Raw genomic sequence first — 26,341 nt, 5'->3', positions numbered from 1 at the left:
TTGCCATGTTGCATAATTAGACAACAGCTTTTTCTCAACTGGTGTGTATATGCAAATTCATTTATATAGAATACACAGTTGAACAAGAATCTTTTTTTTGCATACATTTGTATGTTGCGAATGTTTAGACACGTCTGGAATGAATTAATAAATGAAAAATCACACCATGTGCCATTAGGGAGGTCAAGATGTTTTATGATTTCAACCTGAAGATGATAAGATCTTCGGAGATATATACAACAGGAAAAACACACGATTGCGATCCAATTTCCAAGATTTCACAATTCCCATTTCATAAACAGGATCCGCTCTTATGACCTCATTCGAAGATAAACTGGGTGAATGGTTGTGAAAGAGTGAAACATGAGAGCACATGGGGTGGAAAAAAATAAAAGTTCATCAAATGTAGATCCCAACAGAGGTTCCACCGTAGCAGTCGGCGAAAAGGTGGCTGCCTACTCCATTCTGACTTGTGTTGAGATGACCGAGGCCGACACATTGTAGCTACTGTCCTCATTTTCCTACATTTCTGTTTCCTTCGAGGAAGGCCAGCAGAATATGAGCCTCGGTGCTGATCTTGGGCTGGCGCCGAGGAAGAAAAGACTCCTACAGATGTTAGCTTCACTCAGGTGAACTCAGTGACTGATACGAAAGAAAGAAAAAGAAAAAAAAAATAAGAGCAGGCAGGGATAAAGAGCTTGATAAGAGCTTTGGAGAGGTGGTTTGGTTGGCCCTGCTCCCATTATCCTAAGCCAAACAACTACGGATGGAGCGCCAACAACAAGCTCACAGCGAGAGAGTGTGTGTGTGTGTGGGGGAATTACCTCTACCTTTGACAATAGTGTGGAGAATAGTGTGTTTGTGGGAGAACAAAAACACGATGGGCTTATTCACCAAACTCTCATAAGCCTCTCTGCTCAAAAATCTAATGATAAGAGCTTTTTTGAAAGTTATCATTAGACCAAACAAGGAGGCCATTGGTTTTCTAATTTGTGTTGAAACACAAAGTCAACAGGTAGCTTAAAAAACAATGTAGAATATCAGAGGCACAGTAACACCAAATCCCTACAAATTTCCTCCGTCAAAACGGAAAAAACAAATATATCTGCAGCATAGGTTTAATGGAGGTAAACAGAGCCATTAGTGGTGAAAGTCGCATTTTTCACTATGGGTCGAATTTAATGGAGCAACCACAAAAGACTAAACAGGCAAATGCATCGGGTGCGCTGACTCGGGCCACACACACAGGAAGCGCACACGCTTGTTCAGCGTTCGTTCTCACTGGGTTCTCCTGCCTGCTGCAATCAGGGCTCATCCGAGCTCACCTGGCCTGTGGTCCTTTCACGTCGACAGCCAAGCACAAGATCTTTTTACAGGCTTCCCTGCCGCTCCCGATCCAACAACCATACTGCTTCGTGGAAGGGTTTGGAAATCTGACAACACTAGGTTGTTATGTTAGAGTTTCTTCTTTTCCATCAGCCAGTATATGACAGATGAGAGAAAGAATAATATTAGTTTTCCTTTCGAAAATGGACCCTATTTTTGTCCGTTGACCTCACTGATACCTAACAGTCGGTCACAGGAGTGGGATGAGCGCCAGTGAACGTCCGCTACAGACGTAAAGAGATTCCTTCAAGGTGGCCCTGAGATATGGCGCCAACACGAACAGGACAGAGACGCGTTCGGACGACCTTTAAACATAATGCCTAAAGCAGGGGCTGTCATGGGCCTGGAGGCAAAAGAAGAAGAAAAATGAACTTGTAGTTCAGCTCTATAGCAACAGCGCTCTGAGAACAGCATGACTAAGTGCAGCGAAGCTGTTTCACCGGCAGTGTTTTGTTTTACACAAGCAGCAGCCAGCAGACATCCAGCAGTCTGCAAGCCAGACGAGTGTGTCTAATTATTCCTGAACTCCTGCCCTAATATTTTTGTGATTGTGTCACTTGGATGAGGTTTTATGAGCTATTTGAGGAATTTGTTTTACTGCTTATCCGGGCGAGGTTAAAGAGGACCACAGAGGAGAAAACAAGATTTATCATGACGGCCAAAGATAATCTAATGAGGTACATGACGACGGCCGGCAAATATGAAAGGGTCTCAGTGGGATGCAGAAAGCACCGAGACAAACGCTCTACTCTCTGTACATTTCATGATGCACTTTGGTCTTCAATCAAATGTTGTTCCTATCAAGTAAGACATACATGTGAACAATGATCCTGAACTGTACCAAAGTAAAACCATACAGCAAATGTATTTCACCAAGAACTTGCTTTTGATTTCCAGAAAATTAAACACATTTCCAATTTCTCACATCAGGCAGAACTGAGATGAGCTGTAATGTTAAGACTAATGTATTCTGACAAACTCCACTTACCATTCTGGTGAAAGAGGGGGGCGGACAGGAAGGAAAGAGTGATGAATCAGTGGTGAGAGAGCACAGAAGCAGAGGAGAGAGAGAGAGAGAGAGAGAGGGGAGAGAGTACAGTGAAAATGGAGAGCGTGTCCGCCGCAATTAATGACTAAAAGGTTGATATACCATGTATTGAGGATAGAAATGTGAAGAAAGGGAACCAGCATGCATCAGAAGGGGGCCTCAGACCATCGCAGCGGGAGTTAAAACTTGTTTCACAAGCAAAAGCAGAAGTGAGCACACAGCAGCATTAATCATGTAAGGCATAAAAGCCCAACGTCCAAACTTATAAAAGTGAAACAGAGCCGAGGAAGCTCAATACTGCCTGTGTTTTCAAGGTACAGTAAAGCACTTAGTGTCAGTTTGCCGATATTAAAATGCTATGTCGCTTTGAAATATTTCATAAGGTTTCGCTAATATACATGGATTTGCCAAGTGGGCGCATGTACATACTGACACGAAAGGTTATCTATGACGCCATAAGCCAGATAAAGGTGCAATTTCTCACTTTCTTCAGACGTTTTAAAAGGCCAATAAATAATCTCTTCCATATATGTAACTGTTGAACCAAAAACAATTGTTGCCACAAGAGAGAAAAATACATTTCCCAGATGACAATTTTGAGAAGCAGCTCAAAAGTTACTTATGCGTCAATGTGTTTAGTTTATTTGTATTGCCACGATGATTTTACAGCCTGTGTGGGATTTTATGGTCTTTTATAATGTCTAAACTGGTATTTATGGAGTGCATTAATGTGTGTATGAGTATATATCCTAATTACAGCCCACAGAAGGAAGACATTACTTTTACTCAAACTTCTGATTTCTGACTGTTGTGTAACAATTTTAAACCACAGTGACAACCATTAGACTTCAGTACTTGTGAAAAACAGTACTTCAGCAATGCTTTTTACACTTTATTTCAAGTTTTCTCCTAAAACATAATTACTATTCCGGCGAAAAAGGTGATACAAACACAAAAATAGAATTCATAAGCAAAAAAAATGCAACATTCATATTTGCATTTATGTTTTTACTGGTAAACATCTGCATGTTATATCTCGTCAGCTTAACGAAAGAACATGCAAATGCATGCTGACTGACGGCCAACTGATCGCATCTAACCGCAGAGTTCAGACGAGGGAAACAGTCATAAGTTCAGAATGCATGACTCTAAAGCATCTTTGACCTACCTACGCATCAACTCAGCCGCGCCTTGAGAGGTGCAGTCTGGTGGACGCTTTAAGTTCAAATAACACTTTCAGTGACAGCCTCTCGCTGGTTGGTCTTTGGCACCTCCGTTCCCCATGTGGGTGGCTCACCGCCACTGCCTGCAAGAAGCCACAGCCTTGCTGTGACCTAGTTCTCTAATCATGAAGATATATGTCCCTCCGAAGCAACTCAAATCTTCACATCAGCCCATTTCTTAAACATGTAAACTAGATACTCTGGCTATCTAACTTTGCAAGTTTTGTTGAAAGAAAAGTATTTTTTTTTTTTAGTGAGTGAATAGAAGTGAGCACTTCACTGAAATTATTTTCAAATGGAATTTTTTGGTTCACCATAATTCTTGCATGTTTGACAGAAGCAGATACAGAAAAAGAAACCTTTAGGTGGGAAAAGAGGAAACTTGTCAGGAATTCTTGCATGAGCGGCCCTAGTCTGCAGCTTCAGAACAATAACAAAGTTACAGCCGGCCCTCAAACAACACGGAGCCACAGTACACAAACAAAAGCCGAGCCTTGCAAGTTTTGGCCGACTTTCAGCCACTGACAGACCCCAGAAACTAAAGTCTCATGTAAAGGAGAAAGAAACACCGACTCCAAATAAACTCAAATCACAACATGGAGGAAGAAAAACGTGTTTAAATGTGCTGGAGACGGAGAAAATGCAGGGAGAATGAGAGGAGGAAGAAAGCAGCAGTCACAGACGGATATGGAGACCGACTCTGGCCCAGCTGGAGTATGGCCCATTTACAGTACAACTCCTCCTCCTCGCCGGCTAGCAGGCTGCCAACCACCACGGGACAAACCGGGAAGAATTGTGTTCATAACATTAAAATAAAGCTAATAAATAAATAATGGCATTCATGGTAAGATGATTTTTCCGTGCTTCCTCTGCAAGTAGCTGGCAGACAAAAAGGAAGAAAACTCAGGAGGGTCTGAAACGTCGTAACTCTAAACTCAGAGATGATTAATATTAACCAACCATCCCCGTTACTTCACCTTATAGCATGGCCTGTTTTTTTTGTTTTTTTATTGATATCAGAAAATGAAAAAAAGATGACTGGGAATAATTGGCCATCCATCCATCCATTGTCAATCATCAAAGTCCACAGGATCTCCACAATGCGGTTGTTGTTAGTCATTAACTACCATAATGTGACGTATACTATGGAGGACTCTTGTTTCTAATAGCAACACAGAATACACACTTCAGTAAGCTATATAATCCGGGCCCCTCCAGTGCTTCAGTGTTACTTCAGTAGTCATGTGATAAATAGCAAACACACCCTGACGATACTTTACACGACAGAAGGGCCTCATACAGACGGCCATACTTTACCGTTGCTGTCAAGCCACATTACAGCTGAAATTAAAATACCATACTTTAAACGGGGAATCCATAAATCAAGCAGAGAGGTATTGTTCATAGGAGAAACAACAGTCTGGCTTTAATTAAAAATAAACCCCACATCAACTCTTCAAAACAAGAAAGACTTGAGGCCATTGCGGGATGGGCATGCATAGCTGTTCACAAAAGATTTGTCAAACAATGACTTGACAACATGACTAATAATCAAATACGTCTTTTATTTTGACTGATCAGAGCGCGTTGGCTGCGACTTGCTAATTAAACTTCAATCACATTCGTTCCATTTGGTCAGAAGCCACGGCTCCACTTCCCTGGTGTCATACCGACTGTAACATTACAGTCAGACTGAGGGCTATTAAATATTAAACAAGCTTAGTATTCATTAGACAGTCAACTCTTTGCTGCCAATCACTAGCACGTACATAGCAGTTACTGAGCTTATTGCTCATGTACAGTACAGCTTTTTGCACTCCAGGGAAGCACTCTGAACAGTGAAAACAAATCAGTATGCGGTGCATTCGAGGCATGCAGCAGACGTGTACAGAGACATCTACAACAACCTGAGATAGTTTGCCTTTAAGACGGCGGTAAAGATCGTTACTTAAGCTACTGGCTGGTTTCCAAAACTGTGCAACAGCACATGAAAAACCAGTAATGTAAAGACTGCAAATTGTCCATGACGAAGTAAGTACGTCGACGACAGGATTCCGTAAAAATCTGTTGTCCGTTTGTTTTTGTCACAACAAAGACATGATTCTGTATGTTTCCATTTACAACTCATGAGGTGTACATTAAAGCATTGCTTCTCTTTATTTTTTGCTATCCTGTTAACACTGTCATTATCTTTCCCCTGCAAAAGTGAAAAAAGATCGAGCGTAAGCCTATAGCTTGAGGAAGCTTCACAAACTGCTGGATAAGCTCCTCCAGTCTACTGTAAAATGTGCTATTTGTTCAGAACTATAAGCAGCGCACTTCTGCTGCACATATCGACATGAATGCAACTGCAGCGGACTGAGGTCATTACTGCATATCAAAGCACTGCTCAGTCGCAGACTGAGAACAAAAAAAAAAAGACTTATATTCAAGATGTGTCACATAAGATTACATGCAACAAAACATGTAGCTTTAAGTCTAAATAATTAAGAGGATAACTGTCATTGTGGATGATTCACGCTGCAGCTGGGAGAGGAGGAGGTCCTTTGGTGTCAGCAGCTATCGGGCTACGTAGGTAACCCGTCGAGCTGCTGGAGATGGGAAATGTGCCAACATTTCACAACACACGGCAGAACTGGGCTGCAGTCCAAACCAGGATACCTTTCTCAAAACATAAAATCAAATGACAGATTTGAGAACTAACGCGCTGCTACCGGGCTGGTATGGAAGAATTTGAATGACTGTGCCTGAGACGCCGAGGCCAGCGCTCTGGATTTAGAGCTGATGAGTGATCTATAGAGAAGAGTAATGGCCACAGTGATGCATGCTTCATCCCGCCGCTGTGACCCGGCACCACTTCAAAAGCAGCTCGGAGCAGATTTGCTTTCATTAAAGTCACACCGGCGTTGCAGTTTGTTTATCATCGTGCAATTGTATAAGTAAAATTCAAATGACAGTTAAAACACATGGCTAAAAGCATTAGGCTGATATTTCAAATCATTCCAGACACTATCCGACCCAAAAATTTGAAATTTAGCTGTGCCCTACTTAGATCACTGCAGTACGACTTTGTTACAAAGCAGGCCCGTTTTCCCCTGGTCATGCAAAATCAGCAAACTACACTCTCGCTGTAAATACCGTTACCCTGCTTTACATTGAACTTGTTCGGCGTATATGACCAACACAAAGTAAGATGAGGGCTTGAAATAGTCCGGCGCTGCTCTCACCGGCTCCCGCAGGGTCGACCTGTTTCAAGGCTGTTTTGACATGCAGCGACTACTGTTTGTCCTCCCTTCACTTCGCCGCTACCTCACAGAAGACGAGGAGCCGGGTAAGGGCAAGGACATGGGGGCTATTTTTCTACTGCGGACTGCAGGCGGTGGAATATGTATAGTCTGGCGTCTGGACCGAGCAGAGCGAGAATGCAATAAACGCACTGACAGCGGTGACATGGAGAGATACTTTCAGGTGCCAAAGACGACATTTGAAGACGAAGATAGTCGAAGCGGAAGGCGTCAAACGAGGAGGGAGGAGTCTCGGTAGAAGGGCGAGGTGCGTGGGAGGCTGATGGTTATGAAAAGCAGAGCGTTTGATAATCTTCAGTGTTTTTGAAAAAAGACAAGAGGATGTGGCAGGTCTGCAGTCTGCTGAGTGGGAACGGAGGCTTTCCCCTGCTGCGGTCTGTATATCTCCACTTTGGCTGAACTGTTCTTCGCCCCAGTGGGGACAAAATGTATCGCTCTCTCATAGTGATCAACAACTTCACCACAAAACCATAAAAACACATTAAAAAATATATATATTTTCATACGATTGCAACTTTAGAAATTTGAAACAACACTGCAGTGGATTTCCACTCTCTGTACCAAAAGTAGTGCGTTCATAAAGAACAAACTATGTGCAGCAGGTTCCAGACATTAAATTTTCTGAAATGCCCACAAAACACAAATCACTAATTCCAGCACGAAACAGCACAAGGAAAGAAGCAAACGTGGAAATTGACCTCTGTTGACTCACGCTGACCCATTTTGGAGACAGACAGGTCAGGAGCTTGTGTAACAGTGCAAAGTTGCATTAAAAGCTCGAAAAACTAGCCCAGCAAGCTGTTAAATCACTCTCTGCAGTGCATTCCAAGTGCAGTCTATGATTTGTTTGCATACTTTTCAAAAGCATCCCTCCTTTCTTTTACAAATTGCACTTTATAGATAAATCATTCTTGCACAAAGTTCAAAGATAATGTGAACCGTTCATATAACGCAACAGCCGCGGAGACTGAGCTCAGACAATCAATGGTGAATTAGAAAGACCGTTTTAAATGTATTTCTCTTTATTTTTTCACAGTTACATACAATATTCTTCTAAAGCTTTAAGTTGAAGCACTCCCAGGTAATGGCGTTTCTTTATTATTAGCAGATCTATACGTACAGTACTTCTCTAACAAGAGATAGCCATGCACATGTATGCTCTTAAAGGGACTTAAATCTTATTATCTAAAACAGAAGGCAAGATTGTTGGAACCTAACAGATGACATTGTGTACTTTTCTTCATTTAGACAGATAAACTGTCACACAGCCACTGGCAAGCAACTGTTGAAAGTTCTGAAACAAAATCCTTTTATTTCTTTTGCATTATTTGGCAATGCCCCATAATAGCAATGACTCAAGGACTTAAGGAAAAATGTGTGCTACATCCAAAACACACCTGTAGATAATTAAAAGAATGGGTGCGACCCTTTTACTGTGCTTTGTGCACAGATTATAAACCATTTCAAAAGGGAAAAAGTTGGTCTTGGACATGCCCAGCTGAAGCACTGTGATGAGCTGCAGGGCATACGCTCTGAGTCATTAACACAAGGCCCCAAAGCATCAAAGTTCATCCTGTAAGCTTAGTAAAGCATAATGCTGCTTTGAGTAAAATGTAACCAACAATTTGTCAGTAACAAAGTAAAAATGTAGATATTCTTTAAATGTATTCATTCTCATAGGTTAAAGATTCAGCTCAGCTTAACTTTCGTATTCATTGCGAAAGGATTAAAAGCATTACTGAGAATGCCCACATTAAAAAAACTGTGTGTCACTCTGATACAAGGATTTTGTTTCTTTTTTTCCACTCAAACCACTGAGCTCTCTGCAGACCTCTTGGTATTAGGATTTGATATTTAGTGAACTGTAAGCAGTGTCAGCCCGACCCCTGACAGCAACATAAATCAAGCACCGGCTTAGGCGTCACTTTCCTAAAACTTTGAATTATAGCAAAGTCATGTCGATAAATACACAATGACATGGCTCAGACAGCATGCCTCTTCCTGCACACATTGACACATTATCATCGCCGGCTGAAGCACCTTTAAAAATAGTCGACTGGCCTTAGCATTAACTGCGCTGAAAATAGATAAGCTGCAGACACAGAGGGATTTCTAATTTTAAAGGCTGACTGCATGGTGGTCAAGAGGTGGGTCAATAGTTCCAAACAAATGAATTTAGACTGTAACTGCATGAAATTGAGATTCTTTTAGTCGATTTATTTAATCTGACATTATTTAATCTCTGTAACAGAAAGGAATAGCAAAAAATCTCGAAGGAAATGCAAAGTGTTCAGAAAACGTCCAATCAATCGTCGCCATCTTTTCAGTTCACCTCATGTGCCCTCTGCAGACACCAGTCAGTGATAAAGACAAAAAAAACTGCCATTCAAGCAGTTGCTAGCTTCATCTGAATGATAAACACAGTGTACGCCCCTTCCGTCTCGGCCCCCGATGAGACCGGCACAACATGAGCCAGGAGGACTCAGGAAGAGAAAGGAGTTTTTCCACCGAAGCCAACACGTCACTGCTGTCGCAATCAATGGTTGATGATGTATTTTCATGTGTGCCTCAAATGGTGGAGCAGCGGAATGAATATATGTTCAAAAGGTGGCTCCAGAAGAAGTCAGCACAGATGACAGAATCTTATAAATTTACCTCAGCTGCCGAAAGTCTGCTCCCATAAAAGCACGACCAGCTTTCCGGGCCAAATTTCCAGCTTGAGAAGCCAGAAGATCTCACAAACACATACTCTCCTGGAAAATGTAGACATTACTGTGGCCGCAACTGCAGAAAAAGAAAGATGTGCTATAGCTTCCAAAATCTAACGTATGCTTTCCAGGCCTTTCCTTTCATTTCGATTCAACAACAAAACAGCAGATCGTTGCGTGCACTGCACTCCAGATGCATCGGAGGAACCATGAGCATGTGACTCGACTTGAGAAGAAGATACAATATGTCCAAGATTTGACAACACAAGCTCAAGCCATCACAACTACAACATAAAACTCTGCTGCAGAGCACATTAGTTAAGGATTCGGCCCACTAAGCTGAAAAGCTGTCCCGATCCTGCTATCAGTGTTTTAATTCTAGCTTCAATTTCAGGATGAAGCTTGATTTAAGCAGTCATTTAGTGAACGTACAGCAAGAAGCAGGTCACCCGAAGGCTATCAAGGTTAGATCTACACTCAATCCAAATAATTGAGCTTCGACCAAGACGAAATGAGTCCATTATCAAGTCTTGTTTCAATCCAGCTGGCTTGGATCCTAAAGTTACACAAGGTGTTGGTTTGAACAACAGCTTCAGGGGGGTGAATGTTTGCCTCCACATGTACAGTAACCCTGATCAGATAAATCATTTACTGGACTACGGCACAAGGTCCTCTGGTGACAGGCTCAACTCTGGAGCGCTGCACTCATGAAGCAATCATGGCTGCGCATGTAGAATAATGGCTTGTTTTCTGTACCTTTATGGAGGTGGTTCTACATACATGCAACATGAAAATCTGATCTGACGGAAAACTGAAAGAGGCGCAAAATGAAAATCTGAGTATTTAGTAACTAATGTGATTTTTTTCACTAAACAAAATGTTCAAACATAGAGGCAAAAATCACATTACTATGGGATTCTCACCCCAAGTATAACCCTAAATATAACTCAAACAGTCAATCCAAGTCAAAATGAGCTCTCAATAAATAAAAATAATTCATATTTTTATATTCCATTTGTATGCAGAGCAGATGAGGAAATGACAGAATCTGTAATTAGGCCTTTTTTTTTTTTCTCAAAAATTATGAAAAGGTCTAGAACTCAGAGCAAGACTCTTCAAGTGCTGCACATTACTGCAGCTTGTGAATCCATTTTCATCCATTAGTTCTGGTGTCTGCGCTTCCACTTTCAGTTTCAGAGTAATTAGTGGATACACCTCCTCCCACCAGGTGACGGCAGAAAACATCATGATTTTAGGACACAGTTTACTTATCAAACAAGTTTCTGCAGTAGGACACAAAGAACATAGATAAAGGATGACTTTACATGGACTTTAACATGGAACTCAGTGGTGACCGTGCAAAACCGTTAAATATCACTGACTTATTTGGTGTATTTCAGCCTGCATCAGCACTGCAAACAACTAAAAGCTTGAAAGAAGCATTACCTGGCTTGAAGTCAGCGATACTATACATTAGCTGTAATTACCTGACCCTCAGTGAAGTACAGGAACAAAAGCTGTGTGACTGGGGGGGGCTTCCAGCAGGTCAGGTGCTCCCCGCCAGAGGGGTCTGAACCTGACGACGTCTTGCTGACAGTCTCCGCGGTGACTCGGGTAACCCCGCTACCCCGCCGACACCGATCGGGTGGCGGGAAAACTCCTGATGCTTTGTCTCTTGAAAAGTGAACCAGTGCAGGAGCCATAAAGAAGCTTAACCCACGGTATCGATCCCACCCCTACTTGTACAGTTTGGTTTATGTTTACACCTGTGAAACTGATATTCAAGGCTGAAGATCCTAAAATAGGAATATATTTTCTAAACTGCCATGAAAGGCAGTAAAGCAGACAATTTAAAAAATATATATTATTTTAGCATGATTATTAAAATCTCATGCTTAAAGTTGAAACTAAAAACAGCTGTATTTCATAAAAATTAATTTAGAATACCTGATATTATACATCCTGCTTGAAGGAGTAATAGAAGGCCTTCATACTCAAACAACAGACACATTTTCATTAGATTAAAAAAATGTTTGTTACAGTCCTCTGTGCCAAGTCTGGAAACCTGTACTACAGATGATCACAGGGACGGCGATGACCCACAGCAGGACAGACTGGCTGCACAAAACAAACACTGCAACGAAATGTCTCACAGTCCAGCAAACACACCAAAAAAATGAAGGGAAAAAAAAAAAGGTAAACAGCAAAGAGTGCATAAATAATGGCACCATGCCTAACTGCGCTGAGGATTTTTGCTAAGACAGGCTATTACTCGCAGGGGAAAAAAAAAAATTCTACAATTAAGATGACTGAACAGAAAATCTGTTCCAACATGTTAGAGAAACCATCGACTGCAAACTCCTTCGGTCTGTGAAGAAACCCTCTGGTTTGTCTCTGCTGCAAAGTCATAGGAGTTGTCCTTGAACTGGTTTCCTTTTCATTTTAATCACAAGAATTAGAACATAACTTTAATAAAATACAGTTTTATGACAGCGCTTCAGCGCCATGATGCTGCTTTAAGGATATTACTAAAATAAGTCTTAGATTAGTATTTTATTGCTGCACTTCACACCGCTGATGTTTTTCCATCACAGCAACGACAAAGTGTTACTTTTTATCAGTTGCAATGTTTACTGATAAGCTGTTTATTCAGTGACCCAGCAACCCATCAATGTCATCCCTTGGTGTGTGTGTGTGTATGTGTGTGTGTGTGTGTGTGTGTGTGTGTGTGTGTGTGTGTATTTAATTAACATGGAGAGCAACCCATCTGACATCCAGCGCTGACATGGGGCCAGACTGATCCCTAACGGTTTATAGTAAAAAACAATTACCAAAATACCATTATAATTTGCAAACAGTTTATCAATGAAAACACACACACACACACACACACACTTTAAATGATGAGGATTGCAAACAAACACTTGCCTGCATCAGCCTCAAAATCATAATATCAAGAACATTCACATCACTAAAAACCTTGCAAGAAAATAAGATGTACTGAGTCATGTTTTAATGAGTAAACAGGAAAATAGATAAAGATCTTTGTTTGCTGAATGTGGTGCAAATGAGTGACAAATCAGAAGAAAAGCAACTAATTACTGCACAGAAAAATGTGACTCAATTACGCTTTAAAACAAACAAAAAAAATCCTGCGAATCAAATTGTACCTTTATGCTAGCATTCAGCGGATCTCAACCCAAGCGCACACCTGTGAGGTATGAATTTCATGTCAGCCATCCCGCAATCATTAACACATTAGCAGCACAGAAACACTTCATTTCTTCCTTCATCTTGACACTCGATCGTGTGTTCGAATGCTAAGAGACACTTCAAGGGAAAAAGACAGAAGAATGAGGTGGGAGGACATGGCTTACAACCTCAACTAAGCAATTTCCTGTGGAAAACCCTGAGATGTACAGCGTACTGTATATTGACTCCAGGAAACATATCTCAAACATCTTGAGAGCTGCTCGAAGTAGCCGCTTTAAAAACGCAACAGAATTTTACCTTGTTTTGATTCCTGCGAATTCCTGGAAAAGGCTACCTGATTCGATGCCTTACGATGTGATTAGTAATGGTAAACACACACAGCAGAGAGCGCAGAACAAAGGCAGCTGCCGTGTAGTGGTCTCTAATGGGTAATTTAAAGAAAGAAAAAAAAAAACTGTGGCAGAGAGAGCGAAAGGGGCAGCAGCCGAAGCCACAACTGCCACTAGAGTCCACATTTCCTGTTTCCTGATTGTGCTGTTGCCAAATATAACAAGGTCAATCCTCGCTTTATGAACTACAATGAGTAGGATCAGTCTGCGCTATATTTGTGCTCAATGCAGACATATCTGATCACTGTTTACATACAGAATTTTTCACGACAATGAGCTGTAGGAAGACTCAAAAGACACGCACACACACACACACACACACACACACACACACACACACACACACACCGCTACTGACAATCGAGCTGTCCCAAGACACCAGCTGACCTCCAGTGGCAATTCATTCGTTAAAGGTGCTGAGAGGGGACGAGCCATGACACACAGACATAGACGCACTCACAGGAACTTCAAAACATAATGCCGAAAGCCATCACACAAGTCAAGAAGGGTCAGAAGGACAGCGACAAGGAGCGCGTGTTCTATTCTAAGTATTGGCTTTCTATACCATGAAATGCCTCTCGGCTTGCTTTGCTGACCATATACAATCATCTCACAATGTGCAGCGAGGCATTTCTGAATATATGTGTTCATGTGGGTGTAATGTCTATGCAGGCCATGCAGCAAATGCGTGTGTGTAAAGTATGCACAGTTTAAAGGGGGAAAAAAAAGAAGAATAGAAAGAAATTAGGGGCAGATTACACAGAGAGCAAGTATACAATCCTTAAAATGTCAGGTTTTTAGCTACAATGACCCGTAATGACTTGAAATCTGTTTTCAAATGTGTTGCAAGCTCCCGCTGCTGTAGACCAGCTTGTTAGTGTCCCAGCAGTGCTTCAAGAACTCGATGACATGTGTGCCATTGGCAACTCTGCCACGCCAACGCTACTAAAGAGCATGAGACTTGTTTGTTTTTGATTTATTTGTTAGGTGCACTTTACCATTTTTTGTGGGGTTTTTTTTAACATACGAGTGTTAGTTAGAAATAGAAATTGTCAGCTACACAACCACATTTATCAGTTTAGAGGTCACTTCTTCAAAATTACAAGCCAATATATTTATTATTTCTCTGAAAAACTTAGCAAAACTTAGTGCCCATACTCTTACATATAACAATTTAAACTGTGATTCTTAGCTAATGCTCACATTTATGTTTTCTCTTTAATTTAAAAGGAATTGAACTTGAAAAAAGGAAGAAAAAAAACATACGTAGTTTAAGGTTTTAAAAGTAAAACCTTATAAAAAAAAGTAATGAATGCTTGAGAAATGCAACAATATTCAAAAACATACCCTTGAATTATATAAGTTTACAGCATATTAGTCCTGTGACTATAAATACAAGCTTTACCCTGAAAAAAGTAGTTGAAACCATCATGCGATTGACTGCATAGGCTCCAAAATGTCCACAACACCTAACACCAGCGTAAACAAGCCGGCAGCAACCAAAACAGACTTAAAAAAGAAACAGCTTGGCTGCTAAGAGGCCTCGGCCTCCTCTGGGCTCTCTGAAGTACAGTGACCTTAACCGAAGCTTACTTCAAAGACTCAGTACAGTAGGCCCCTCGAGTAAAGACACAAACACTGACAAAGAAAGGAAGAGCTACAACAACACCGAGGAACAGCTCGAAGGAATTACACTTAACATCAGGCTCTACAAATATTCCTGGAAAAAAAAAAAAAAAAAAAACTCAATATGCAATCAAAGAAATTGAAATTATATCTTTCAATGGAATGCTTATCTTAAGAAATAGAATTTTTTTTTTTTACCGTTATTAACAAATGGACTGTAAACTGCAGTGTGAAAAAAAAGAAAGCGTAACAACACAGACAAAACCTGCAACAGGATTGTAAAGTGAATTGATGCGGCCGTATCACTCTTAAAAGTTCCAACCCTGAGGAAGTCAGTCAGCAGACATGAAAGAGACTGGCCTAGTTTCTGTCTGTTTCATCTCCCCTTTCACATTGTGTACTTTTTATGTAATAACAAGAGATTTACAGTATAACTTATTATTTCCAGTATGCAGGTTGTGTACAGAGTGTGTACGAGAAAAGAAAAACCAGTCTTGCTGTTTTGGAATTGCATACATTAATTCAGAACTGCATAAGTGAAATGGCTAAAATGAATATTATATGGCAAAACATTTGTACTGCAGGGCTGAACTAAAACTAGATCTTCGGGTATTTACTTAATTGACAACTTGTTGTTTTTCTAATATTATTAAGTACACTGTGACTCCACCTTATGTAAGGCCCATCAGTTCTTTCAACGCCTCTAAATGACTCAGAGTTGCAGTGAAAGGGTCGAAGCAGCTGATATAAACAGTTCCTCACACTGAAGGCGCAGATGTTGATGAATTTAAAAAGAAGGATCGAGTTACACTAACAATAGTTGAACATATGAATATTAGAATTATTTAACGTAATCCAGCCGGGTTACTAGTACCTCACATGTGGCACTGCTAATGATTATGTGTGTGTGTATGCATATGTATGTCTGTGTGTGTGTGTGTGTGTGATGCACATGTGTAGAAGTTCAAAATCATTTTCATATCTGTTGTACCCGAGTAGATATCAGAACTTCACCCTTCATATTTTCTCATACAAGTGTCTGTACTTCTACATAACCCAAGGTGACTGTTTTGGCAACTTTGACAATATAAACAGTGTTTTATGAGTGAACTGAATCCAAGAAGAAAAAACAAAAATAATCCACCTGCGAATGATAGTCTGATTTCGCATTAATGAGTACCTAAAAGCATCATGTTTTTTTTACTGAATCCGGGCTCACAACAACACAACAAATCCCCACAACAGTCAAAGGTCGTGAAAACAGCGATGACTCACTCACTGTTACAAACACTTTCCACAAGTAACAACTTGCACAAAAAAATAATTGTAAAAAATATACAGGTTTAATGCATCAATCCAGGCAGACCTCCAACAATTACATCAGTGCACAAACCAAGATCTGAGAGCATCTGGGTATTGCAATCATCATCATCATCCAACATGTTTTGAAAGCATCGTTAACTCAGTGGTCGTGTCATGTTTGAATTCCTGCTGCATAACCAGTGTCCTTCAACTGTCCCCTGTGGATCAGTCTCCTCGACTTTTATCCAGCAGTCTATGTCAATAACAGGAGTGATTGGCCTGGAACCTGCTCAATCAATACTTTAATAAATGGGAGATCATTCCCAAACTGCATTTTCAATTCAACATGAACAAATTCGTGACATACTATTATTATCATCATCATTATTATCATTATAACATTGTTTATTGCTCCCTAAGGCAATACATGGCATGTTGACGTTGGCAGATTTTTTTTTTTTTTTTTAAGAAGGGCATCAAGTCCAATAAACTATCACACAATAGTGTCAACACCCATTAATCAAACAAACCAATAATTTCAAGCGAGAAAGATGTGTCTACATCTACTTGAGGAGCTTTGACACACACCCCTAACATAAATGCAAATGTGTGTATGTGTGCGTGTGTGCGTTCACATGGCATCTTTGTGTGTCTTTGCATGCCTGTGTGAAATATGGAGAGTTCTGACGGGCCCATAAGTGGTGAGAAGGTGAGGAAGGGGAAAAAAAAAAAACCCAGTGAATGACAGTCTAAGGGGAAAAAAAGGCTATAGCACACCAGAGCAGATTTGTACACGTGGCCTCCGAGCTTCCCTGTGTGTGTGTGTGTGTGTGTGTACACACACGCAGCCTATCTTGTGGTCCTTCAGCCCATCTCTTGCACATGCATATGACACAGGCAGCACAGCAACTGTATACATCAGCTTTTTAACACCACCCCCCCCATCAGCCAGACTCACATTGTTTCATCGAGAGAATCTCAGCTGAGCCCCACCAAGATGAGAAGCTCAACAGGTGTTACACACATAAAGCACCGTGTGAAAAAATGCACAAATGTGTGTTAAGACGCAGCGCAAAAAAAAAAAAAAAAAAAAAAAAAAGCATGCACAGAAGGGCTTTAAAATAAGGAGTGTCACGCTGCTTCGAGACTTCTGATGAGCAGGGTCTCATTTCAACCTGAACATCAAGCAACTAACATTTGCCTACTTGATCATCAGTTATGTAACAAGAAGTTTGAGCCGAGCAGCACGATGGAGCTGGATTGTGTTGAGAATTCCCATAGAAGAGCGAGGTGGGCTTTGACGATATGCAGGGCAGCGCACGCAGTCTGTTGCTATGCTACATCATAGTAACCAGGGAGCGACTCACTTTAATGTCCTTACTCTTACTTTGAGATACCGTCCAGTCAGCAACACTCATGCAGTAGCTTTACACAGGATAATGTGAATAACGTTAATAAAGCCTCTGGGAGCTGTTATTCTTTTACACACCGTCTTTTGTAGCCCAAGCCAGCTTAATTAACACTGGAATATGAACATTTGCAACAGACAAAGCTCTCTGTTAAGTAGATCTGCAGGTTTTATGTCTCTTTGAAGAAGATATCTGTATGTTTTGATCACATTTGTAAACAATGAATAAAACCAGTATAAAGCTACACGACAAAAAAAAAAAAAAAAAAAAAACTATCAACACAAAGGATTGTTGTGGAAAGTGATAAACAGGAACAGGAATGTCACAACAGCTGTTCTGCATGATATTGCTAGCATATTTAGGTCAGACATTTAAAAATCCAACATGAGATGAAAGCAAACTGGATAATAATTGAACATTTTCCTTAATTTGTTATTTCTACTTCAATCAGAGCAGTAAACTACACAAGTGTGAATACAGCCTGAAAATACTTATTCCATGGTCCAATGCTTAATCGGTTTGTTTATGTCTTCCTTCACATGTTAATCAGTTTATATAATGCATGTGTTTATATTGCATTGTTTAAGCATCAGTGATGTGCTTTGCAGAGTATATAATGAACGAATAAATCATAACGCTCACTGGCTCACTTCCAAAAGAAATGTCACCAAAAGTCTATGGATAATCTGAGCCTATAACGAGTGTGAATTTGCCTTTCCAACAAGATTAACTGCAGCCCCTCCCTCGCAACCCAAAGTTGCACAAGCATTAAAAAAAATACTGCAATGTGTTGCAATGAGGATAAAGGGAAGTCGTGTGCGCTGTTTACTACTGTGATCACAGAAAATACAGGGAGCATGGTCAGCAGGTATCAACCATAAGAAAAAAGACGTGGCAGACAGTGAACCCCTTGGAGCACATCACTCTGGCAGCAGACAGCCTGCAGGCTGTATCTGAAACCCGTGTTCATCCATCAACTGTTTACAAACCAGCGTGAGCCAAATACCTCGCCGATTCTTTCAGGTGGCCGGTACTGACTCACGCCCAACATTAATAAATCGCCATCTTGTGATCTGCCCTTTCAACCCGTGTTCGCACAGAAGCTCATAAAACTAATAAATAAATCTCTCCCTCTCGACATTCAGCCCACAGCTGGATCAGTCATCAGATAGTGCTCCCGAGCACGAGAAAGGTGTGTCCACTACACACTTCTCCTTAATCAGCTGCACATACACAACTTTCCCACTGGATCCATTTTCCTCACAGAAAACACAAAAATGCCACATATACACTTTTAATCTGCTTTTGTGTTATTTTTTTTTTTTTTTTTTTTTACAGTTAAATATGTGCTACTGAATGACACATTTGTACTCTTACACCGAGAAACCTTTCCAGTACAGCTGTGGAGAAATTGAAGTGTTCACTATTTCACAATATTCCTTCCTCCAAAAATACAAATTTTCAGAATAGATATCCTGTGGCTTTGAGCAACTTTACTGAGGATATACATATATATATATATATACACACACACACACACACACACACACACACACACACACACACACATAGTATATCCACACACAGTATATCCACACAGAAAATTAGAGCAAGAAAAAGACAGGTGAAGGATAAAAACATCTATTTATTCTGCTTTTTTTTCTCCCAGCATAGTATCATTTCAGAAATGTGCTAAAGTATGGACAAATAGTAGGGATGAGTGCCTTTCTGCGTCTGCCCATTGAAGGCTATTAACAACACACGACCCACTCCACCCGAGTGTTAATATTTTCTTCAAAACAATCTCAACACCTGAGAGCCTGTTTTTCACTTCCCTAATGTGATACTTCTGCTATTCAGAAATCTTCCTGGCTTATACAGTATGCTGTGAATCACACAGGTTGCACCATCCTACGCTAAGATGAACTTCCTTCATCCACAACAGAGAACTTCATCTGATACATGAAAACCAGCACAAGTGTTGTGGTTTCAGGAGCAACAGTGCACAAAGAAGCACTGCATTTGTTCAAGGAACGTGTTTCTGGATTTATCTCACATAAATCTAACAGCATACAGTATAAAAAGCCACTGGGAGTCTAGATAACTACGAGGACTTTGAGAGGTGAGACTACAGTACAATATGAATCGCTACAAACTTTACATACTTAAGCATTTTAACAACACCCTCTAAGTGCATAAGTGTAAAGTCAATCGGACCGCGAAGGGGAGCAAATAGCAAGTCTGCCACAAAGGCAAATGCAAATATGAGGGGGATCAAGTGAATCCATGAAGCTTACCTGGTGAAGTTGACAGGAAAGGCTGACAAGGTCGAAGCAGAGGGGAGCCCATCATCGCTGCTCTGCATTCCAGATGACTCTCCAAACCTTTTGCCCCTGATCCAGCTCTCCCCCAGCAAAGGCATGTTGGAGAACATGCCAAAAGGCTTCTGGTCTTGAAGGCCGACGGTGGAGGTCGGATTGGGTCTGTAGTGGTAGCCAGGTCCTGCACCGATCCCCATAGGAGAAGACATGGAGCCTCCTCCATGGAGAGAGCTCATGCCGCCCTGGAGACACTGCGACTGGCAGATATCATCGCCGTCCTGCTTCTCCTGTTTGACCACACCTGGAGTGCGGATGTGGATGAAAGGCTCATCAGGATCCTTCTCTTCCTTGATAATGACACTGGAAAGAAGTGTTGGAGGCTGCTGATGTGGATGGTGAAGCTGTTGCTGCTGGTGCTGTAGTAAGTGGTGATGGTGCTGCTGCTGCTGCTGCTGGTGATGGTGAATGGGATGGTGCTGCTCTGTGCCATTAACACTGGTACAGTTGTCTCCGTTACCCATAAGAGACTTGCTTTCCTTTAACAGGCCACCACCTCTTGTTGTCCCATGGAGGATGTTATCCTCCAAGTTTGCCACCTCTGAATCCAATTCAAAAGCGCTGATTTCTGGCAGGGAGCCAGGAAGGTCGAACTCTCGCCAAATCTCGGGATCCTCAATCAGGCGGGTGTTGCTGCCGTCCAGATCAGACGGCCCAGTGCCTGTGTGCCCACTGTAAGTTCCCAAGTTATTGTCAAGGGGGAAAAAACCCTCCTGCTTGATTTGCTGGGAAAAAAGGTCAGGCAGAGGGAGGTTGCCCGGAACAGAGGTGTCTTGCGTGCTGATGACAGCGGTGGCTGTCCGGTCCAGATCCGAAATACTCTGGTTCAACAACGGCAAGCTGTCCCCCATGCTGAAAATACAAATATCCTGTGGTTGTTGCTTCTGCATTCTGATCATTTTACCCTCTTTCATGTTTGTGTCCTCGCAGAGCACATGATGCTGAGGAGAGTCAAAGAGGCCTCCAAGGTCCCCCTGGTCTTTGGTTCCACCCTGTCCGTTCGGGGCCATTGTGGGCGGCGGCAGAGACCCAGAGCCAGGCAGATGCATTGCAGATCGGAGCAGTGAACCAGGTGTGTCACCTGTATCTCGGTTTACTTCAGCCTCTATCGCCCCAAATGTCAGGCTGTCATCTCGATTACCATTTCGCTTCAGCCCACCCTGATCCATTTCTTTATCCTGAGGGTGACAGTGAGGACAGTGGCAGTGAATCAAAAAGGGCACAACACACATGCAAACACGGGACAAGGCTGTAAAATTAAATGAGGAGAGGAACATATAAATAGACAGCAGTCACCTACGGAAACACAGGCAGCCTATATTTACTTGTTTCTTATTTTTATTTTTCAGTGCGTGTCCTCCCCTAACACCCACGCTGGAAAAGTGTTAAATAGGCGCAAATGGCACAATTAAGGCACAGCTGAAGCAGTATTACATAACGCAACCGTCTCAATTACACAGAATAAGTGCAGAAAATCCTTAAGTTGCCTTTGTTTAGCTGAACCTCCCACTCCGTTGGAGAGCCGTGAAGAGTAAGACATGCCCAGACATAACTTGCATTACAGGTAAGGCCTCCAACTGTCCCACATACAGTAAGCATGTGCGCAACAACATGCATCTGTCAAGAGAGATTAACCCATGATGGGCCTCTGGGCTTTTGTGGCAGCACAGGCCACCGTCTACGTCCATTTGATACACACAAGTCGTTAAAAGGCCCGTCAAATCTGCACTTTACCATAAACACGGCATAAAGCAAGTGAAACGAGTGGAAACATTGCGGCAAGCAATGTGTCACGTGCGCAATTTTGTTTTCAAGCCAGTGTCACTCATAAATGTCTGAAATACACGTGCTTAAATAGGCTCCTGATCGCGAGGTGCCACTTGATATATGCTGTAAATATAACATGAACACTATACCGAGCGGTAAATACAGAGTGTGATGTTTTGGGATGGGTTCTGGGTTTTATTTATTTATTTTTCCTGTTTACTTTTTTTCTGCTGAACTGCACACAGTGGCGCTCTTAAAGCAGCAGGTTACTGTCTTACTTTGCAAAACCGAGCTATTGTACTGAAAGTAATCTCAGAGAATATGGTGACGGATATGTACTAGTTATAAGTCACCGTTTGAGTTTTTATTTTTATTTTTTTATGGCAGCACTAGAGCGAAAATACCAAGGACATCTAATTTGGGTCATATGCGTTTCCCTCCTTCCTTCTTCTCTACATATGTTGCTGCTGAGGTGGTTTCATTTCGACAATATGCCAGAAACTAAACGAAAACAACATGAAAAGTTTGCTTGTCTTCCTTGCTTTGCTTAACCAAACACGACAACAGAATTAGTGCAACCTGTTGGCTACCCTGGGAAATTGCACCGATCACACGCTTACATCTGGAGGGTCTGATAAGGAATCGGTCCGGTGAAGTTTGTCCAAGCATGCTCTCTCTTACATAAAGCCAGATAATAGGGTGGTCGCTCAATTCGCTTGTCTTGATATCGTCAAATGGGGCGCACGGTTTGCGGGGCTGTCAGCACGCTTATATCACGCAGCGCCGGGGACGCTCACGGTCGGCCTACTCGTCGGAACAGCCAGTTTCTACCTCTTGGAATATGTTCCGCGACGGTGAAACGTGATGGCACAAGGTCGCATCTGGAAGTGACAACGTACCTGTCGTGAAAAGGGGTGCACTCCGCCGGTTAGGTCATGTCCTGTCAATCCAAGTTGGGGAAAACGTGAGAAGTAACACAGTGTCCACACCGATCAAGCGCGCAGATAAACCCACCTCCGTGCACTCATGGTGTGTGGTGAAAATCAGCTGGATCGGCAGCGGCTTCTCTCTCCGCGCGACAGGGAAACATTTTTCTTTTTCAGAAATATCTCTGAAGTAAAATCAACAAACGCCGCTGACGCAGCCGGAGCTGGCGAAATTCACCGTGTGCGCCGTTCCTCAGATCTGTCGATAACTTTTAACGCACGTCGCCAGCAGAGGGGAAAAAGTGATCGATCGGTCACCTGCCGGCAATCTCAAGGTAAATCCGCAGCGAGTCGACAGATCTGCGGCGCAATGTTCTGCTTTTGCGCCATTAAACGCGAGAGTACATTAAAGTTATATAATATAGCCGCGCTGCCCTGTGGCGCACTCGACTGCAAACTCAGGCAGGGCAGGGCGATCAGTTTGTGAAGCGCAGTCAAGTTAAGTCAACGAAGCGCTGCACTTCACGGCTTACCTTTCAAAATTAAAGCCTCTGAACTGACCTCTTTGTGAATTTCTCGAACACACGTGCGTAAAAACGAAGACTGGCGCGGTGGTATCACGCATTCATCCTCGCCGCTGCTGAATTCGTCCATGCAATCAATAAAATAAATTATAATCAGGCTTTTTTTGATTTTATTATGAATCATTAAATTTCACGTTCCTGTCTCTTTCTGTTAATCCGTGAGAGCTTGATGCTGCTGTTAGTTTGACACTTGGCGGTGAACGCCCCTTTTACCCGCTGAAACAGTCTCGGTCGGGGAATCTGTCAAAAACCTTTCTCTTCACCGGTCACTGTAAACCTCCGAGCTCGGGGTTGAGTGAACAGTCGCGGGTCGTGACCGGTAGAGCTGCGACTTTCCAGCCGTCAAACCAAGCGTGGTAAATGCAAATTCCTTTATAGCTTTGCGCTCCCAAAGTCGCATCCGGGGGATCTTTTTGGGGTCAGATCAGGTTAATAGAGGAGGGACTCTCTCTCTCTTTTTTTTTCTTCCCCTCGTCACATGCAAGCATGTAGTGTAATTAAGTTACTCGAATAACCTATGTTTTTTGACTTGGCTTGTCTCCTCAACAAAAACTTTCCCAGCCAGAAGTGGATTCCTGAAAAATGACTACAGTTAATTACTTGTATAGTCGAGCTGAGTCTTTATCTGCAAACATCAGCCATGAGCAGAGCGATGACAATAGAGCCACACAATGTATACATTGCAAGTGAGACACATGAAACCTGTTTATTATGAGGCATGTCATGTAATTTCAGTCGCTCATCCAAAGTTCTTGCTCAACGTGACTGACAATCTCTCGGAAGCTAAGCCAAGCAGCATATGGAGAGTAGCTAAAGAAATGTGGGAGCCAGACTTGAAAGAAGTCCAAAATAAAGCTTAACCACCCCTAATTCAAACTTTACAGACAGAAATAATCTCTCAACAGAATTGACTTCAGTGCTTTCAGATCACAGAAACAATTCATTTCTCAGACCAGTACTTTCTCTCTCAACAGACTTAAACTGAAATTGGCACTTTTCATAAAACAGATCAGTGGCTTGGCAGCTTTCTATTTTATCTATCTGTGTACGTACATCGAAGTAAACTATATCATGTTTGAAGAGATGATGTGTGGTCAGGTACCAGACAGATTGGTTGAATAAAAATATCAGAGTGTCTCCAAACACAAGGATAAATTAGTTTTTTGAGCACAGTTCAATGAGACTCAATCTTTCAAGAGGCTGCTGGAGTACTACAAAGACTGAGTGACCCTTCAATAACACAATTACATTATTCTGTGGGTCCCTCTCACCAAACAAGGGCCTTTGGTTAGATATTCATTATCTTCACGTCCCTTCAGTGGATAAGAACAATGACTAATTTAAGTTATGTGACCAGTGGAGTCGTTTCAGTGTAAAGAAGAAGAGGAGAGCGTGATTGAACTGGACAGCCCAGTCTGTGCAGACTCCCAAAAGAATTTAGTATCGGCTGACCCAAACCACCAGCCAAAAGAAGAAAGATGGAAAAGGTAAAGAGGTGGGAGGAAGACAGGAAGGGGTGGCAGGTGTGGCGCTCCATGCAAGTTATCTGATTAGGAGAAGCAGAGTGTGTCCTGTGCATGCGGATGTCTCATTAACAGCCAGTGTGGCTCGAGAGAGGCAGGAGCTCCCCAGGGCCTGAGAAAACCACACTGTTCTCAAAACATCACAGGGAACACTGTGAGTTTTCCACGGGTGATCCTATTTACCAATAAATAATAAAAACACTGGACGCGTCGTGCTCCATGTGCATATATGTGCAACTGGGAATTAAGAGGAGAAGTATGTTACTGTGCTTGTGTAATATACCGTGCTCCATACGTCTACTAGATTACACCAGTTTCAGCGAATGTGCCGCCGGAGAGACAACAGCAAATGCATATTCATTGAGTACACTCACGTGTGCTGGTACCTAGCACAGACCCAGGTTTGGGTTTCAAATGTTCTTTACCTTTAAAAAAAAAAAAGGGATTTCAACAGTCCCAGATTCAACTTTTGCCTCAAGAATCACTGCAAGGGCACATGCTGTACACACACTCTTATGCATACATGGCATTGGCTGTCTGTTTGCTTGTGTAAATATCTGACTAAATTGCAGGTAAGAGGCATGGGAAAAAAAAAGGTCAGTCCATTTGAAGTGCACGCACAGTTTCTCATTTAACCGTGAATTCTTCTGGTTTTATCTGCAGAGATCTTGATCTTTTGGTAACAGGAAGATGAACAAAGGTTTTCTGTTGGCAAAAGTGATTTTAAAAGGTGCTAAACAGAGTCCTTTAAACTATAGAGTCAGTAAAGTAATTATGAAAAGTCACTGAAAGCCTGTTTTTTCAATCAGGTGGTCAAAACATTATTAGCAGTTATGTGCAAATTACTATTAGTAAAACATTTAATGCTGATGATGATTTTAAGAACAGTTCAGAAATAATAAACTGCGAACACAAAGTAGCATTCAAGAATCACAAAGTGGAGCTGTAGTCTGTTAGGTTCCACATCTTCCATGTTGCTGCTGGGAAGGTTGAGCCGGTGCATAAATGAGACACTCCTTCACCCATAAACAGGAATTTAGTGAAAAAGTAACCATTAAGACAACAGCTACGGTTAATGTTAAAACTAAGAGGCTGTTCCGTGAGCAGAACAAGACTGAAGTAACAAGTCCAAACCTCAGTACCGTAATTGTAACTGCTTCGGCAGCTTCTCGGAGTCCTCAGTGATCAACGAAGCAGCTTCAGCGTAAATCATTTCCAGCCTATGCGCAGAACAAAAAAATCTGAAAACTTGCACTTGCAAAGGGTTATTCTTGATGAGAATTTCACATTTTAAAGTGACGGTTTAAAGATATGCCATTTTAGATTCTTCGTTCATTCACAGTGCACACTATCAAACTCTTGACCGGTATTAAAGTCAATGAAGCTAAATTGAATAAGAGAGTGCAGACAAGACATGCATGCCAGAGACTGGAACTCAATTTGTTTTCTTCTTTCTGCCAAAAATCTCGAAACTCGCTCACTGGTCAACTGCCAAACTCTGTCCAGTGCTTGTCATGCAGCCACATTTGATTCATTCAAAGCTCTGATTTGAAA

General features: G+C 41.8%; 1 protein-coding gene across 2 annotated transcripts in view; it reads right to left on the bottom strand.

Annotated features, from left to right (window-relative positions):
• Nucleotides 1-23,146, bottom strand: part of LOC115395702 (glucocorticoid receptor) — a 59,095-nt gene extending 35,949 nt beyond the window's left edge. For both annotated transcript variants that reach the window (XM_030101335.1, XM_030101336.1), the window contains exons 1-2: nucleotides 22,654-23,146; nucleotides 19,907-21,165 (exon numbers count right to left, since the gene is read on the bottom strand). In XM_030101335.1, coding sequence (XP_029957195.1) covers nucleotides 19,907-21,156 — 1,250 coding nt within the window. In that variant the 5' untranslated portion in view covers nucleotides 21,157-21,165; nucleotides 22,654-23,146. The remainder of the gene's footprint in view (nucleotides 1-19,906; nucleotides 21,166-22,653) is intronic.
• Nucleotides 23,147-26,341: the final 3,195 nt, after the last annotated feature.

Source organism: Salarias fasciatus, chromosome 10 (assembly GCF_902148845.1).
Source record: "Salarias fasciatus chromosome 10, fSalaFa1.1, whole genome shotgun sequence".
In the NCBI taxonomy this organism is placed as follows: domain Eukaryota; kingdom Metazoa; phylum Chordata; class Actinopteri; order Blenniiformes; family Blenniidae; genus Salarias; species Salarias fasciatus.
This window is presented reverse-complemented; position numbering and strand designations above follow the sequence as displayed.